General features: G+C 38.8%; 1 protein-coding gene across 1 annotated transcript in view; it reads left to right on the forward strand.

Moving 5' to 3' along the window:
- wdr27 (WD repeat domain 27) overlaps positions 1-11,310 on the forward strand; it is a 35,953-nt gene extending 24,643 nt beyond the window's left edge. Inside the window, exons 23-24 of the mRNA XM_029521791.1 lie at positions 722-820; positions 11,117-11,310. Of these exons, the coding sequence (XP_029377651.1) occupies positions 722-820; positions 11,117-11,188 (171 nt within the window). The 3' untranslated portion in view covers positions 11,189-11,310. The remainder of the gene's footprint in view (positions 1-721; positions 821-11,116) is intronic.
- The last annotated feature ends 8,421 nt before the right edge of the window (positions 11,311-19,731 follow it).

Here is a 19,731-nt window from a genome sequence, read left to right on the forward strand (position 1 = left end):
TATTATGTTACTCTTATGTGAAACCACTTTGTTAATCAGTGTTTAATGTTACCATGACTGAAACCGTACAAAAACAGGAAACCAGGCACCTTTATACATTTTAGGGTTAGGGTTAGGGTTAGGGTTAACCCTAACCCATTTTCTCACAGCAAAGAAATATGAAACAAAACTAAGAATCTGAAAAAGTATTTGATGTCCACTTGTAATTTTACAGATGTGTTTTGTTTGTCAGTCAAACAATGGAAGATTTTCTCTAAATACACTGCTGCTGGGTTTTTTGGAGTTAGTTCAGCAGATGGGATTACTGATTCTGGCTCATATGTTACAAGATTTAATGTGTGTGATTACTGATATCAACATCTGCCAAGTCTTACTGTGTAGCCTGTTTGATCAAGAAAACTGTTATCAGCATTATCATACTGACCCAAAGCAGCTAATGGATATGAGCTGTACACATGTATGTGGATAGAGCAGGCCTTTGAGTGTGTTAGAGCTTAAATTTATGCTTGCAAAACTTAAAGAGCAATAGCCAACTTTCCTTCAAAGGTGAAATGATCCCTAAAGCCAATCTACTTGCATCTGTTTCTGTCTGTCCATTGTGGATTGTACACATTATACACCTATAATATAACTCATGTTATATATGTTCACCATGTCGCACATCTGTACATCACAGCATCGGTCCTGCTTTTGTTCATTCGCTTTATCTCACTCATTTCAGGCCTACGTATATGATATCCGTAACAGCAGCTACCTCCATAAACTTCAAAAACAGTCTGACACAGTGATCAGTGTGGCATTCAACCCTGCCATACCAGAGGTAAGAACCTTTTTTTTTTTTTTTTTTTACCTTTTGTCTTCTTTATTTTTCTCTAAAAGCCCATGCTTTTAATGGCCCATCTGACATAAAGCCTCAGTATTTCTTTACATCCTGTAAGCCATTGATCAGTAAAATATATGCTCGATATCATAAATGTCTTACTTTGACTGTCTCTTTCTGACATCAGGCAGCCAAACTAGAACCAGAGGTAGTTCTTACTTTCCAGATGTTGACCTACGTTAACTCTCCGTAAACACCCTATGGGACATGTATACAGGCAACAGTGTTAATGTCTGTTCATTCTCTCCCTAATTACGCATGCACATAAATAGTTATACAGTTATACAAGGTCTGCATTGAGCAGCACAGGCATAGCTACGTATTTGAACAAAGTCTTAACCAAGTATTCATTTCTCTCTTTTTTTTCCTCCCCAAACTACAAACTTATTAACAACAAATAAGGAAATAACCGTCTTCACCAGATCCTAGCTGATGCACTACTCCCTGAAATGAAAGATTTAGTTCTTATACAAAATAGCCTTCTTTTTCTCAATAATTTTAAACAGGCATTGGGTAAAAATCTTTAAGGGACGAGGTAAAGGTGCAAAGTACCATCAATCAGAGGTCATGTCTTACTTCAGAGAAAGTTTTTCACCATATGATACTTTTTAACATTTTTAAAAAGTTTTATTTACGATTTGTCTTTTGCTTGAATCGTACATCTGAAATAAACAAATACTGATGTGTTGTTTTTGAGCTATCCATGTGAAAGAAAATCACATTGCATGGTCTAAACATGGTATCCTGTCGCTAAGTTAGAATGTGAAATATTTCAAATATTGTATAAAATCAGCTCTATATCATCTCTACTTGGTGTGCACAGCTGAGTGTTTGAGAAAAAAGGAATGATATCCTCAGGCTGAGGTCACATAGCAGGGCTTATTGAGACAATCCCACAGTTCAGGGTGGGTGGATTTTATGTCAGTAACTTCACAGAATTTCTACAAGTAGCCATGGAGGAATTCAACATAAAATGGAGCAAAAAAAAAAAAAAAAAAACCCTCCAAAAACAAGCTCAGCTCTTAGTATCATTCCATATGTGTGGGATGGGTGTGATAATTTATGAATCCTGTACGTGATTGCCTATCTCTTTGTGTTTATGTATACAGTCTGCAATATGTACTGAAATTTCTCCCAAAAAAATCTGAATTCTTTTACAAGAGAAGGAATGCCCCAGAATTAACATTGTTATGAAACTCCCCAAACCCTTTTTTTCCTAAATTTTAACCTCCTGGACCAATACCATATTCATTTAAAGTGAATATCCCCTAAATCACTCTGTGGGTTTTAGCATTGGTAGCCAGTGTACAGTCCAATCAGATAATAACTACTGCTCTTCCACACCATAATTCTGTGGGATATAGTGACTTGCTTTATGCACAGTGCTGATTCACTCGTATGACTGACTGCCTACAGGGTTGTTCTAGCCTGTGACCAGCTGCACAGTTCTCGAGTCGATAAAACACATATACACAGATGTGCTTGTTGACTCTCTGGAGGCTGTGGACATTTTTATTAAATCCTTTGTAGCTTACTGTTAAGGAATCTTGCGGCTCTCTGTCTAAAGTCAGGCAACATAGACAAAATGTAATATTGATATGATTGTGTGAACTTCAAATGTTTGGTTTGTTATTATAACTCATTAGATTGTTCTCATGATGAATTTAAAAAACAAAGTAAAGCTTGGCAAAGAACGAAGACCTTTATTATTAGTATTAAATTGCCATTAGAGGAAAATAAGTCCACAGTGCAACCTCCTGCCAACATCCTTTCAGTGTCTCCAGTAAAATCTCCAGAGCATATTATACGGAGCAACAATTCCCTTTGGAGGTGTTTTATTGTCCAGTAAATGATTTTCCTTTGTAACAGTTCAAAGCAGGTAGATTTGCAAAACATCTTTTAAAATATCATATGACAACCTCTTCTACACATCTCTTATAACTTCTGTTGCCTAATGTTTGGGCTTGAGGCAGGTGTTTAAAATGTGCATGTCCATCTGTGAAACTCCATTCAGTTTAAAATTTCAGCACAATGATACATTCAGATTTCCAAGTTTGAAAGTGGAAAGTTTGATCCGTGGCCATTAACTGGCTGAATCACAGTGATCTGCAGAATTTGGAGACGCACTTCATTAGTCAGACCGCGCTCACTCCCCTTCAGTGCCACCGTAAGTTTTGTTTTGTTGAATAGTACATTCAGTCAAAGCAGAAACTAAATGAAAAACAAAATCTACAAAAGTTTCAGTGGAAAGACTGAAGTATCGTTTTAAGCTTCTCAAACCCAAAGTTGATATGACATATTTAGAACACAGATGTAACCATTCACCACTGTGCTATTGTGGTGATAAATTGACAAATCATTTCTATGTATAAATCAGGCTATTTGCATAATATACCACAAAATTAATTAATCTGTCAATTATATCTTTATTTGGATTGTTAACCTGTGATTTATTTTATTTATTTTTTTATTTTTTTATGAGGTCATCTCTTATTGAGTTCTCCCCTCAGATTCAAACACTGGCTATCTCATACTACAGGTACCTGCTAAGATTTCACCAGATTGAAGTCATAAAATTCACAAATGTGTGAAAAAACTGGAGGGCTCCAGAGGGTCTGCAGCTAAATAAAGAGCTATGACAAGCTTTCCCACACTGGAAATCAGGATGCCCTCAGTTATGTCGACATGTACAGTATGAATTGTGAGGAAGCTCTGATTCAGTATTTGCTGGGCCTTAGGAGTTTTCTTTTGCAGGATTTGAGTATTTCCCATGGAGGTAATCTGCTTTGTCATGCAAACCAATGAGCAATAATACTTAATTGAATTAAACTGTCTGTTGCAGTGTTTTTAAAGCAATTTTAGAAATGCAATTAGTGCACAGCATTTTTGTTTTCTAACCCAAAGGGACAGAACTGTTTTTCATCAACATTCCTTGAGACCTGTTTAATGTTACTGTGGACCTCTTTGAAGGAGGAGTCTCTCTACAGTCTAATTTAAGAGATATTAATAGATAAAACTGTATGAACTCGAAACACTGAAACCCTGTGTCATTTTCCCCAAAATAATTTGACCAAACTATCCAAATCTGAGTTCTTCTTACTACCATCACATATTCCTCAGTAGCACAAAGAGTTCCTTCACTTGTCATGGAGAGCTGATCTGTTGACATGCAAGCTCAAGCTCAAATGTTGTGATTCATCGATAGCACTGTTAGGACCTCTTGGTCATTATAGCCTATAATTAATAATGGTAGGTAATTCTTCATTCTTCACTTCATCCATCAGATTTTCTTCCAGTTGTCTAGGATGGGATCATGGTCACAGCAGGTTAAGAAGGGTATTCTCTCCTGAGAAACATTTTCCAACTACTCATGGCGGATCCCAATGGATTGCCAGGAGAGAATGGATATATAATCTCTCTAGCAAATTATTTTTCCAGATGGAAAACCTACAACGAAAGGTGCCCAGGGGGTACCACCTCAGCGGGTTCCTTTTGATATGGAGGCACAATGAATCTACTTTAAGCTCTCTCCATACTAATACACAGAAAAGGCAATTCATTTTTTAACTTGGAAAAAAAGTAGTTTGACAAAAAGTCAAGCCTGACTTACCAGCATTTTCCACATTTTTATCAAGGCTTGTATCAGCAGAGGCAGTTTGTGCTCTCGTCAGATGGATTTTTCTGAGACAAGATCTCTCCTTTAGATTATATCTTACCGAAGTCATCCAAAAACCTCATTAACATTTGAATTGAATATTACATTTACAAGTTACAAAATGTGTATTGCAATGGGTAGCATCAATCAAGATAAATAATTCTATAAAGTTCTCTAATCAGTGTTTCAGGCCTATTTCAACAAGACTTCAGCTTTGTGAAGTGATTGGAAACATAGGAATCAACTGTTCAGTCTGTCTGGGAAAAATTATTGAAAGGTGCTGAGGAGTTGAGCACTGTAGGATCCAGAGGATTACACCTTAAACTCCACCAGTAATGCCCTGGTCATTTATAGGAGCTCTCTTCCTAATCTTCCTGCAGCAGTAAGACATTCATAATTCTTAACAAGCTCTACTCTTCTAACTGAAAAGTGTTTCTTTCCTTTTCCTCGCACAGTTGAACTACAGCTAAAATATCGGGTTCCTGGCTCTGCTCTGTGAGTCTGTTTTTAGTTAACTTTGAGTTGGTTGATCTAACGTCTGACTGGAATAGATGCATGCATATTTATCTTTATTTTTCTTTTGTTTGTGGCCAAAAACGCAATGAGTCAATATAAATGAGCAGAAGTTCAAGAAGTCCTGGGAAATAGCCAGTCAGTCTCAACCGTTAACTGGGATCAGAGTTCGGTGAAACCACGACACTAACAGTGCTGTATGTCTTCAGCCTGCGCTTTCTCCTTATCAATCCATGAAAAAATACTGGCAGGAAGAGTGTCCCCAACCTGTGCTCACCTTGCTTTTTAGCCACATTTGAGGACCAGATGTTCTCCATATTTACTGCTGTGAGAACCTTCCAATGCAAGACACAGACAGAGAGTGTAATGCATATTTTCCACTAATTTTTCACTCACGTTTTCCGCCCTAATACTTAAAAGACCATCAAGCAAGCTGATCCAGCTCCAGGGTTCAGTCCCTCAGGTTTATTCCGGTTCTTTGGTCTGTAATGAGAGATCCCAACTTTTACTGTCACGTCACTTTGTTGTCTTGTAAAACCTTTCAGGATTTCACATAGCGCGCATAGTCAAGATTTGGGCACTCCCATGTGTTGGACCCAAATGTGCTACCATTAAAATTTACTTTCTTAGAAGAACTTTCTCACTTTCCAACAGGAATGTGCCCGAAAAACAAGATAGTGTCAATATTTTACCTGCGGCTACTATCCCCCCCCCCCGGTGATTTTTGGATTTGAAGAGTAAAGGCAAAGAAAAATGCTGTAGCTAGAGGCAAATGAACAGTTACTTCAAAAGAAACAGGTTACTAGGTCAGACAATAGAAACAGACCTCATGGGGCTGTGCTGTATTTGCAAGACTCATATTTCTACCATCACATCCCAAGCTGCCGATAGCTCCAATTACACTGTTCCACATCTGTAGTAGAAACCTCTTTGTTTTTCAGCCAAAGATCAGCATTTTAGTGAATGAGTTCTTTTAAAGGCCAGCAGCCTCTCTTTTTCTGTGATCATGTTTTCATCGCTGTTTCATTTAGTCACCATTGAGTTTTAATTTGTGACATTTCATTTAAACGTCACTGTGCAATTTGTGAAAACAAAATTTGATTTTTTTAAAAACTTGCTTTCTTGGTGAGAAGGACTAGTGTTTTTTTAACATGGATATTGAATCCCACTGAGTACTGGGAGTGGCCATAAATAACAAAACTCTCACTTGATTTCTTGAGTCTTTACTACCATGTTTGTGTCCCAAGATAGACTTTTTGTATGGAAAAGTTAAAACAGATGGAAGAAAAAAGAAAAACATGTCTTTACATTTATGTCAAATTCTCCAAATGTTATTTCAGCTTTTATTAAATGTGATTCGCATGAATTGGAACATTTGTAATGGTTACCTGTGGGAGACCTTCTGGACATGAACAGGGTGGAGTTGGAGACGTTTACAAGACAGAGCCATCAAATAAAAACAAGGATTTCACTTTGAATAATCCTGAACCAGGTGTGCTTCTTTTAGACACATACCAATATGGAGTTTAAATGTTATCTGAATAATTATTAGTTGAATTAGAACTCTTTTAAAATCAAAATATAGCTTTTTGTGTCAATCCTTTGATTAAGTGGGAAGTCTGTGAACTTTTCTTCAAGGACTTTGGACCTCATTTGCACTTCTTGTTTGGGAGGTAGTGCAGGACTGTGACCTCTCACTGACACAGGCAGCTGTCTTGAAAAGTTAACATGCTCTATCGTCTCAACTAGGAGAATGGACAGTGAGTGAATCATCTCATTGGCTTTCGAGCTCTGTGCTCCTTTTGTCTGCATAGTATGCATCGTCTTTGTTCTTTGCAAGCAAGCAAAATGCAGCTGGTGTCTCTCTAGGCCTTTTTAGGGTTATCGTTTCATTTATGGCCATTTGTCATTTGCAGGGCTATTTACACTCCCCTTTTTTTTTCATATTGTATCTCTTCATTTCCTGTCTGCCTGACTCCAACAAGCCAAACACTCCCTTCTTACTGTAGTGGCCAGACAGCAAATACAGAGGTGGACTCTGCTGTCTGGTCCAGAATGTCACATTAGAGTGAGACACAGACTGAGCTGAGACAGCCTCTCTGAAATCAACTGGCCTGTGTTCGGCACAGTTAGAACTGCAATGAACAGGAAGTGAGGGAGTAAAAAGTTTGGGTCCAGTTGCAAAGTTACATGAAGTATCAAAACCTTTCACATGTGGTAGGCAGCGTTTTCTCAGTTGGCCACAGAGGTATATGAAAGCTTTGTCCTGTTCTTTGCCTGAATACCCCCTGTCTATGGCACCTGCTGTGTCAATTTGAACAACACAATATTTGTCTCAATTCTGCAGCTTCAAATCATGAATGCACTTCAGATCTCCATTTGGATTTACGTTCGGAATGATAACGAATTCATTAGATTGCTAAATTTCTGTTTCTAATAAGTGAAAATGATCACAGCTGGGGTTTTGTGATTTAATAGCTTGTTGAGATTGATGAGAAATTTTTCTATTCACACATCCAGCTTTGTCGGAGTAAAAGCAGCAAACAAATTTACTGTAATTCTCACAATGTGAGAACATGTCTTGCGAGAGAAACAACCCCAAATCGTCTATTGAGCATCATATAGATTCAATTAAAGATATTCAGAATATATTTAATGTTGTAGCAGCAAAATACTTTTTACTCCCCAACTCAACCAAATGAAAATATTCAAGAGATTTTTTTTTTTTTTTGGAGGGGGGGTGGGCGGTGGTAGGGGGATAGGGGAGTCCCTGCACCTTTTTTCAAGATGCATTCCACAGCCTCTGGAGCAAACATATGGAATGCTGTCAGTCTGATAGCATCTGTCTTTCTCTGCATTACAGCCATATCTATGGTCTGAGAAATGAGCTCTACCTGTGCAGACAATAGCTAGAGGGCAGATGGAAGATTAGACAGTCAGTTTGGGCCAGACATTTGTGCTACTTTTGGTGTTATTGTTATAATAAGTATGATAAATGAATTATTATTATTAACTGAGGTTATTGGGAAATTAGAAAACATGAAGAAGGTCATGTCTCCTCCTCATGTGATATTTCTTTCTCCTTTTTAAGTTAAGATATCAGTTTCAAAATGTATACAAATGCCTTTTATTCTTTTAATAGCAGACGATCAACTGATATTTAAAGGATACGTGTGAGTTTTGCTTTTGCCACACAGCCAACATTAGCATTGGCTGTTTGTTACCAGTTTAGAACAAATGTGAGTTCAGCATCAGTCTACATTCCTTTACTCACCAACAGCTGTCTCCAGCTGTGAAAATCCACCCTTTGTTTTGCTTCTATTCAACCTTTCTTTCTTTTCTTTTCTTTTCTTTTTTTGTAAAATGATCATGCTAATGTTAATGAGAATAATGGCTATGCAGTAATAGCAAAGCTTACCAATAGCTCCTATGATGTATAAAGATTGAGATGCACAGATATTAGTGCACGTGTATTTCTGCTAGTTCATGTAGAACCATGGTTGCCCCGTGGTGTGTTGGCATTTGTGAGGGCAGTTTCTACTGATGGACATTCTCTGTCAGCCCGAATGCCAATACTTGACACAAGTGTTCACCACCGGAAAATCTAGCCCACATTGCATTCTGAATCATCATTTTTATTCCTGCTTTGAACTATTGATTTGTGGTGTGCGTGCGATATTTTCCATGGTGTTCAGCCAGCATGCTTGACATTAACTGAGCTTGATAATGTGCACAGTATGGCACAAATATTATGTTATCGGATTTATGATCCAGAAATTCGTAAAAAGTTTTGTACGATATTTATTATACTGCGGATAAAAACAAATAAACAACATGATAACAAGAGAACACAAGTCTCATATTTCCATGTAAGATGTATGAGTTTTTCTGCAATCAAATTTTACCAAAACTTAACTGCATGTGTCTGTGAATGACCATTAAAACTAACCCTTTTCTCCAGTTGTTATTTAATTTATATTCAATGTAACTGTTGAACCCAGTGTTTCTTAGATTCAAGCAAAGAACAAATTGTAATGAAACATTGTTCTGAAAGTTTGTCACAGCATTGTTGGATACGCTCCCACAAATCTGCTGCATTTGTGTGTGCACCCCCCCCCCCTCACCCTTTACTGCTTACCTTTGGACCATTTGAGGTTGTTCACTGGATTTGAACTCGTACCATATGCCAGTAGGTATAGGATTGCATGAGGACTTTTGACACAGCAAATGAATGTTGAATTGCGATGGTTAGGAAAGTGTAATAACTCACCTGTGATATCCTGGTTTGACCCTAACTTTATGTCTACAGTGAACTAGCTCTGGCGCTGAAGGTTGCTTAAAATTTTCAGTACTCAATGGCTCAACTCACTTCAGCCACATTGAACATGGATGGCAGACGGCTGAAGAAGTGGAATGTTTTGGATTACAGATGTTTCTCGTAAATGCATGTCTTCAAAATGCTATTAATGTCAACTCTTCACTGAATGTTTGCATGGAGGAGTGTAATGCCTAGGTGATTACACAGTCTAATGGTTTTAGAAAGTAATCTGTGAAAAGAACTGTGGTCGCTAATGGGACTGCTCTCTGACCTTCTTTAAGGTTTAAATAGCTATTTTAGCAGCCCGGGGCAGGACCCAGACAGCTTGGCTATTGTTCATGGAGGTCATTGAGCAGGAGGTCATGGTGAAAGAAGACTGCTTGAGGATAGAAGACCTACTGAAATGAGCTGTCAAACTGTTTGTTTCTTGGAAGAGTTTCAAACATTTTTATACACCAAAAACACTAGCACAGGAATTGCTTGTGTAATGTATTTCAATAATGCATTCATGCTGCCTTTAGAAGGTAATTCTCTAGTCTGTGGGCTCCATACATACCCAGAAATCTTCTGTGGATCCTATGGGAGAGGGGCTGCAAGGATCACCCATCAAAGAAAGATTAAATCCACACCAGTTAACTCATTGAGCCATCCTCAGAACTCAACTATACTGACTCCCTTTCCCAGCACAGGCATCTGTGTGCTGGTAAAAGATGATTTCTCCTGCATAAAACAGCTTTAGTACATGGGAAAAAATGTTGGACTGTTGTTGTACCAAATGTGGTTTTTATCACTGCTTGGCAAATCCTTGTTTCGCAAGATTCCCACTTTTCTTTAAAGCAACGTAAAATCTCTGAAATATGAATATATGACATTGATACTGCACAGCAAATCTGGATATTAACCCAAACATTCCTGTTTAGTTTGTAATTTGTTGCTTTGTTTTCACCTCTTTTTCATTATGGTTGATTTGTGAAGTCCTTCAGGACATAAAGGGGATTTAGTATTGAACAAACAACCCCAGTTTGAGGTAGTATGACATAAGTTTAAAATGGTTTGCTGCATTCCCTGATCTTGTATATTACGCATGCTTAAAAATTAAATGTAGCGCTATTTGTGAACAACCAACTTAAGTTATGATTCTATTGTACACCCTGTTTTGAGCCACTGCAGATATGAACATAAATTAGTCTCATTCTGAACCTTTGCTGATTGATAGTTGAGGTAACGTCAGCTCACGCTCATCTGTTTGACTTGCTGTTAAAAACATTAGATAATCATCACTGATGAAAGAGAAATATTGAAAAAAGATGGTTGTGCACATGTGTGCTTGTTATCTGCACCCAGCTGCTGGTTGGCGTTAGTTGTGCGTTTGCACATGTGTTTCCTTGAAACGGCTGTGCAGGGTGTGGGTTGATTTTAGTTTATTGATATGTGGATGCCTTGACTTAGACTGGCAGAGACATCAAGTCCCATTTTTTGATTAAACAGACTTATGTAACAGAGTCCTGCTCAGACAGCATCATGTTTTTTTGTGATAAATAGCAGGCATGGTATGGAACAACAAGTATTTCAATGGCAAACAGCGCGGCTCTTGACCTTGAAGCGGAAGCAGGTGTGCTGTTATGCAACTCAGTCCTTTAGACAGACAGTCGGAAAAAGGGGAATGATGTGTGATGCAGCTTCTTGGAAATGTCATCCACAGGAGTAAAAACTGAATGTGACGTCATGTTTGTTTCTCTGTCCTTCTCAGCTGCTGACTGGGACCCTGGATGGGAGGCTGAGACTGTTTGAGCCCAGCAGTGGGGGCCCGTCTGTCTCATGACACCAGTAATGATGTGCATGGCCTCCTCAGCATGACTGGGTAATTACAGCAGGCTGATGTGAAGACCATGCAGGTTTGGTTAAGACAGTTCCGACCCCTTGGCCACAATTTCACTGAGAATGAAGAACATAAGGGTTTGTTTTGTTTTGCTGTCTGATGAAAATCCAAAATAGGTAGCTTAAAAAAGTTGTCTTTGTCAAAAGTAGCCACCTAATCAATAGGCCGCCTGTCTTTTGACTGAAGCCCAAACAGTTGGCAGTAGTTTGACCGAGTCGCCATGTTTTCTCGATGCTACGTTCATTCAGTCTATCACAGATAAATTTGTGGGAAGCAATGTTACTATCACATATTCTCACCATTCATGTACTTACTGTAAGTGGAACAGATGGAGTCTTCCATATTACTGGCTTAGCCACTATTTAGCAGATCAGCTCACAATGACATCAACTGGGTGCAACCTCGATGGCTGCCAAAGACACAGATGGCACTACTGTTCATAATGACACACCCGTTCCACGTTGTTTTTGCTCTACAGTTGCTTTCTTCTGTCTGAGCCGCAACAAAATGTTAGTAACACTCAACTGTAATACAAGAGAATAAAAATATAGGACTCTGCCAGAGTGTAACAAAAGATTTGTGTCAAGGGCTACTGTTGCAAGGTATAAATAAATCTTTAATCCCAATCACATGCATGTAATGTGCACTATTTTGGGAGCTTTTTTAGTTTTTTTTTTTTTGTTTGTTTGTTTTTTGTGGGTTTTTTTTTTTTTTTTTTTTTAACTTCGCTCTCATTTAATCTTTCTGACAGTTATGTGCCTCTGTATGCTGACAACACCATTAGCTATTAATAATTTATCCCAAAATCAAGAGGCTTTGTGATCTGACTTTAACATCCCATAAACTTTTTTCTCAGCTAATAAATTCAATAAAACACAACAGTGTGTGGTATGAGTTAGGACCGCAAAGCTCTGGCTTTATTTTGTCTTGACGGTGTCCAGAAAGTTAATCAAATTAAATATGTGGATTTATGGATCAACCATGGAAACTCCACTTCGATAATAAAGAATGTGAATTTTTGTATTATGCTGTCATTGTAGTGATTTCACATTTAAAGTCAAACAGATATTTAATACATAACTGATGCTGATATTATCCATCAAAATTAATTTGGGGCCAAAAAAGATTTGTATTTTTAAGGGACTGTTGTGGTTTTTTCCTTCTTCTTTTTGGATCGAGTATAACAAATGTTGTTTGTTTTCAGTGAAAATTTCATGAAATATGTTTACAGTCCCAGTTTTTGGTTTTAGTGGGGAACAAAGCTCAACAATGAAAAATGTTCATTTAATGCCATACCAAATTACTTTTGGCGACCAAATTAATATATAATATAAATTTTATAAGTTGAATACCAAAGTCTACGTTAAAATATGCCTGAGGAGTTTTTGCTGGCAACCAATTAATTTTCCTTCGATTAATTATCTCTTCTTTTTTTTTTTCTTAACCAGAGCAAACTTTCATTCCTGCCAACTTTGCTCCCATTATCGCTGCTGACATGTCAAAACCACCAGCTAATTCTTCAGAGAGGCTGAAGGAAAACTCTTTGCTTTAAGCCTCACTCATTTTCTCCAGCAGGGAAAACACTGGACGTATTATCTGACGCTGACGCTGGTGATCGATTGATATATCCTAACGGACGTGAATTTTCACTAGACTGCTCACTTGTCTCTTGTCCAATATTCTGTGTTTGATTTACTCTGTCTTTTTTGGACCTTAATTGATGCCAAGCCAGACTACTTGTCAAAATAGTTTTCGGTGCAGCACCAGCCCCAGACAGGTCAGATGAAATATGGCTTTTCCAATAGAAAAAAACTGATGTTATTTATCAAAGAAAGCAGAGCCGAGGCCGCATGCGACATATTGGGTGTTATCTATCTTTTGTCATCATCTTATTGTGCATCTGTGTCTGTCGGCACGGGGGTGTACTTTTTATGCCACAAAAGATAGGTATGTACTGGCAAGTCAGGCCTGTCACAGTGAGCTTTAGTGTTCCTGTAATTAGCCGAGACCAGTGGAACACAACACAATAAATTCTCTTTGGAGTAAATTTATGTCGCCATGTTCCATTTTAATGTGCTGGAATGCGTGTGTGTGTCTGACTCTTTAGTTTAGTAAGTATCTTTTATTGAATGAACTTGCTGCTCTTAAGATTCCGTGAGCTCACGTTGACAAACCAAAGCGATATATTATTGTGCATCCACATTTCTTGTCCGTGTGAGGTAGTTTTGGGTGTACTCCCTTCATTGATCTCACCACAAAAGAATGAAGTGTTTATACTTGCAAATAAAAGGCTTTCCCAACTAGGCACACCCGAACATCATGATGCAGTCTGTTTTCTCAAAATGCTTTATCATTCAATTCGACAAGGAGGTGAACTTGGTCTGTCCTGAACTACTCAGACGGTCTGTACTCCGGATTATGACAGAAAAGAACAGAGAGTAACCTCAGGAGTTTTGCATCATAACTTCTACCACTTGCGTTTCAGAATCATCCACAAATCAGATACGTTCTGTGTATAGCTGTGATGTTGCCTGCAAAGTGTCTGGGTGTTTAATTTCCTCTCTGGTCTCAGGCCCTGCCTGAGTTCTGAGTGCTGGCCTTCTCTCTCCCTCATGAGCTCTTTATATAAGGAGAACCAAGATATACATCATGACACATGTGTATTTTAATGATGCCTCAGAGACCCCTGAGGATCTCTGTTCTTTTGTTTTTGTAAACTCAGTGCAACTCAAAGTCAAGGCAAGGGAGTATTTTTGCACATGTCACATAGCTGAGCTACGCATTTCTGATGCTTTTCTGGTTTTAGAATGTTCTATGAATTATTTACAAGTAATAAATAGTCAGACTGACGGGGCATGAAAGTGATATGACATGAGTAATGCTTGTAATTGCTACAGAGCTAAAACATTTCAATGGTTTAGCTCATAGCTGCCTTGATAAGACCTAATAAGAGTTTTCAGCCACAAAAGATGTTGTGCTTCAGGAAAATAATAATTTTGCCATCCTATTGAACTATGTCAAAGTGGTTGGAAACACTTTACATCCAAATAACAGTCCCACGGCAGGTATGAGACTTTCTCTTCCTTGAACTTCCTTTCTTATCATCCACTGTATTAATGCAGCATTTCGTGGCAGTTAATCTGATCAATTATTCTGTCAAATTGTCTTTAAAGTCTTGAACTGTCTTGCCTCTCTGTTTACACATTTTAAGTGGTTAATTGTAACAAAGAATGCAGTATCTACCTTACCTACATACAACCTTATAATACTGCTAATGCATCAAATATTAGAACATACAATAGTCTCACAGGCACCGCTCAGCATTCAGATTTTTGTTTTTGATGATTGAAGTGTATATTTCTCATAAAATACTGCATGAACTTTGACTAAAGTATATTTTTTCCCCGCTGGTTTTATAGCTCCAGCAGCAGCACTTGCAGTTTGCCTTCGATAACGTTTTGGCAGTTAGCATGAGCAGCAGGAGAAAATGGAGCTAAACGAAAATGTAAAACACCACCTGAAAAAAAGACCAAAACAGAAAGTGTGGCACTGTGCAAAAACGCTGCACCAACATGCAGCATAGCACCCATTACCAAAGCTCGTCTGAAAATAGTTGCGCCAGTTTCTCCCTACATGTCTTCCTGTAAATGGTTTCCCTCATTATACGCGCATTTGGGTTACTATTCCCATTCTTAAAGGTTTTTGGCATAGAAATTGAAATGATGTTTCCGGGCTACTGTCTGTGTTATATAGAGAGGTTTGAATGAATCTGCGTGTCCTAGTGTTCAGTAACACCACAAAGTACGAGGCAGCTGCTGCAGACCAGCATGAATAGTGAGCTGTAGAGTGACTAGAAAACACAAGTGAAATATCCAGATGCAGCCACACAGGAAGAGACAGATAGGGAAGTCGGTATCTCTGTACTTGACTCCATCCCGAACTGTTCTGGGCTGATGTGTGCAGACAACAACGGAAATACAGATTAGTAGCAGACAGTGTCATCCAGGGTGCAAGGCATAAACATCCAAGTGCTTAACACTCCAGTAAATCAACACAAGACCCTTGTGGAGTGAGCAGAACAAATGAGGAAAACAGGAGAGCGTAATGCAAGGTGCCAGATCACTGAGTAAGGCTTGAAATCACTTCAGATAGTAAGCCTTCAAATAACAGCTTGAGCTTTATACTCATCCCGTCTCCTGCATTAATTCCTGACTCTTCTGTTTTTGTTTCAGAAAAGGATATTCCAAGTTTTCCTTTGGACCCTATAAAAAGAAGACCGGGTCACTAAGTGCACAGTCTTTTCCCATTCTAGGTCTTGGTGAAGTTACGACCCTCAGTCTGCTCCATTAAGTCAAGGTGCAACGGTGAGATGAGATGATAGTTTGGCATCTGAATCTAAACCATCAAGTCTCTGCACATTTCTCAGGGTCATTAACTCACCACCACCGACCTCAACTCCAACCTTACCCTGATACACAGATAGCATTTCAACATCAACCTCCACTATTAGCAAATTCCTTCGTTTTTATGACTGAATTTAATTCCTTAACATTTTATGTTTTTTCCTCTTTAATTGTCTCTAACCAAGCTGGAGAATTAACACCACATGTGGTTGTGCTCCATCTCAGTCCATGGACATGATTGGTATTTGTAACTTGCTATCGATTTTGTGATATTGCTGTTGTTATGCAAAAATGTTCCTCATATTTTGCTAATGCCATAAAATGAAGAAACAAAACAAGCTTCAAAGAGAATGATGTGATCAGACTCGTACTGCTGGAGTTTAGTGTGCTGGCAGCATTTCTCAAGCCATCAGGAAGATGAAGCCCAAGCATGTCATCTGTAATTCTGTATCTGATCTTAGATTTCAGGTTGTGTGGCAGCCAACTAACCGTGGCTATCACCTGCCTGACCACCTTCAACTGGAGGAAATACTTAAGGTGTTCTCTGTGCTCTATTCCACATTATGCCCAATTTTCTTCCCCTCCGACAAACATGCCAATTTACCCTGAATTTTTAAAAGTTGAGGTGTGCAGGCAGACACAGGATGCCAGCTATAAAACCTGGACCCAATAATGAGCAGGAAATTCTCCTGTGGAACATTTGGTATCCTTCAACACATCATTCCTGCATACTGCACTTATCGTCAATGTGTTTTCAATGATTATGCCCTTTTATCAGCCTCTGATGTGCAGTGCGTTGTCTTTGCAGTTTGAAAATACCGAAGCCAACTTCTTAGCAAGCAGCTGTTTACCTACATAGCCAGTAAATATAGAACTACATTAGTACAGCTAATGTCTATTTTTTCTTTCTTTGTGATGAATGTTAGTCATTCAGTCAAGTCATTGATTCATTCATTCATCAACTGCTTATCTGTTTCTGGGTCTCGGGGGTGCTGGAGACAAATCCAGCTCTCATTGGGCGATGGCAGGGTACACCCCGGACAGGTCGCCAGTCCATCTCAGGGCTAACACACAGAGACAGACAGAGACACACAACCACTCACACTTCATTCAGTCAATATTCATTCTACTTTTTGCTCTGCTTGGTCTCCATCAGCTCTTTTGGAAAATGTTTGTTTCTCCCCTGTGTTCCCCAGCTAGTCTCTAACTTTGGCAGACATCACTTCATATACAGGATCCTGGTAAGTAATACATCATGTATTAAATAATTGTAAATTTACTGCTAAGGTATAAATGTATAACCATTTCAGTGGTGCAGCTGCAGTTTGTTTTGTGCAAATCCAAAAATATTTATACTGAAAAGTTCAAATATATGTAACAAAGGTTCCAGAGTAGTAGAGAGAGTATGAAGTGGTAAAAATAAAAGTGGCTTCCCTTTTATGTTTCAGCCTTGTGTAAAACCATTTCAATAATGATCAATCTACAACAATTACCCCATAATGAGTATTTTAATTTCTGCTAATTCATTAAAAGAAAAGCAGGAATGTATCACCACACAAGTATTCATATACCTGTGTTATCTGGTACCTTTACAGACAGGTGTGTGTCTTTCCATTTCATGTCCAGTCAATCGACTTCACCACAGGTCGCTGTACCCAGCTAATTTCAACCACGGTGTGAGAAGTTGAGGTGTTGAACTAAGTTCTTTGCTTCAACTTAAACTTGTTTAGTTCAGATGAGTTTGTATAGAAAGTGAAGCTTCTGTAGCACCTTCTGTGCCCAGGGACCCAAGGCCAGAGCTCCTCCTCTTCCTCCTCCTCCTCCTCCACCTCCTCCTCCTCTGCTTTCACTGAAGAGATCTGACTCTCACTTTGTTCCCTTTCTCACAAAGACTCTTCCCAGTGCCTGCTTTCACTATCCATACAAATTAGTCTCTTTCCAGGTGCCATGTTGTCATTCCCTCGTTAATTCCTACTTTGTCAAATGTGTATTGCCTCTACGATTTGCGCAGAATTTTCCAATTTATCTTATGAATTTGCCCAATATTTCTTACTTTTGTGCCATGACTCAGCTCATGTCATCCACACATGGAGGAAAATGGGGAATCTGGAAGTCATTACCAAATGATTGCATCTCAGAAATGGAAATGGGATTGTGAGAGAAGAGGGTGGAAGCAAAATTGCGCTCATGTAATTCCTCATCCATTAATATAAATGTAGGAAGGGTATGAGTCAAAGTAAAAGAGGGAATCACTGCTATTATTAGCTCTTTCTTTCATTTTATACAGCACCTCACACTAATTTCAGGTTTAAACGTGTTCGTCGGACCTTCAATTCAGACACGTTTTGCTTCTGTTCAAATCCAACAGTCCAAATAAACATCTGGGAATAAGTCCCGGCCCAATGAATTGACCAAGGCCTGATTACGTCACTCTGGCAACCAGTGTTGCATAAAGCTGGCGGTGTTTGGCCCTCACTGAACATGAGCAACCAGGAGTTAATTAATGGGGCTCCCACAGCCTGCCATCCTTCAACAGTCCTGCAAGCAACAATGGAAGTAAACAAGATTCCTTCTGTTCATCCTTCCGCTTAGAAATATTGGTTAACCACAAACAAAGATCTGGCAGGTCCGTGTTTTGAGCCACGTCGTCAGAGTTTGTCCTTTTTGTGATAGTAAATTAAGAAATGTTACCACAGCTCTGTTATAATCCCAAATATAATATCACCCAGGAAATATTCTGTTATGTTGAATTTACAAATCACGTATTAACAAATCTCGCTCACGTTGGTCACATGTAAACCTTTGCGGAGAACAAGTCAAACAATTCTTATCTCACTTTGATGTAATGCCTTGCCCAAGCCAAGATATGCGATCCATTTTAATATGAATACTGGAATTAAACGCTTTGAAGGCAAACATTTGGTTTCCTGGAAACAAATCCTCCTTTTTTACAATCTCCTCTTTGTGGCTGTTACATACTAGAGTTTGTAGACAACATGTGTTATCAGATTATACTTCATTTATAGTTAAAACGGTATGCTACTTCACTGATGCTGATGTTCAAGATCCTTCATGGTCATAAAATTTGCCGTCTGGTAACATGAGTCCTCGAGTGTAGCCTGACTCAATGGGCAGCATCAGTGTGTCAGCACACACTTAGAATTCCCTTCGAAGCCAGAGAGTAAAAGTGGAAGTCCTGCCGTGTTGCAATTTAGTGATAAATGGTGTGCACAGATCAGCTCAAGTGTTTTCCACAGTTTTCTCGGTCCCCTGTTGACTTCTCAATTGCCTCACAAAACCTATGAGAACAAAACCTGGAGTTACTTTTCCATAAAAAGACTCCCGTCAAATGACTCAGATGTTGTTTCAATGTACTTCCTGTAATAGTCTATCGCAGCATGAGAGGAAATGCTCTGTATGTCCTGTTGGAAATGAGCTCGTGACAGTTGTTAGTTTTTGGGCAGGAGAATCTGATGATTTCAGAAAGTGGTGGGAAATGAAAAAGTTCAGTGTGTCGGTTCATACAAAATGCAAGCACATCAAAAATGCATCACAAATGGAATGAAATGATGGAATTTGTGAAACTGTCAATGGTTTCACATGCGCAGACTCAAAAAGGGGTTTTTCCTTGGTACATTGCTGCACAAGGACTGTCTCAGTTTTCTGTAGCTCTGGGCACCCCTGAGGTTTTGGGTGGTGGTTGTTATGATGTGGTTCCATACACGAGCTATGAATAATAAACTCTGAGCCATCAGGTCAAACGAACAAGCATGGCAGGAAGATACATTTCGTCTACGCTTTGCAGAGCAAAAATAAACTTGTGGAGTACACAAGTGTTTAAATTGAAAGAAGAGATAGAAGCAAATGAAGTCAGGGACAGTGAAACTTAAATGACCTTAGTCTGGCAAAAAAAAAAAAAAAAATCTATATATTTTGACAGTGAAAATAACTACTGTGAGGAGAAGATGTCTGGATCAGCAATCCGCCGCTGGTAGGCAGCTCGGTGTAGCTGCACAGCGGTGCTTTTAGCTAAACGCTATTGTCATGCCTTTTTAAACCACTTTCATCAAAGTGGTGAAGAAA

This window comes from Echeneis naucrates, chromosome 15 (assembly GCF_900963305.1).
Source record: "Echeneis naucrates chromosome 15, fEcheNa1.1, whole genome shotgun sequence".
Classification (NCBI taxonomy): Eukaryota; Metazoa; Chordata; class Actinopteri; order Carangiformes; family Echeneidae; genus Echeneis; species Echeneis naucrates.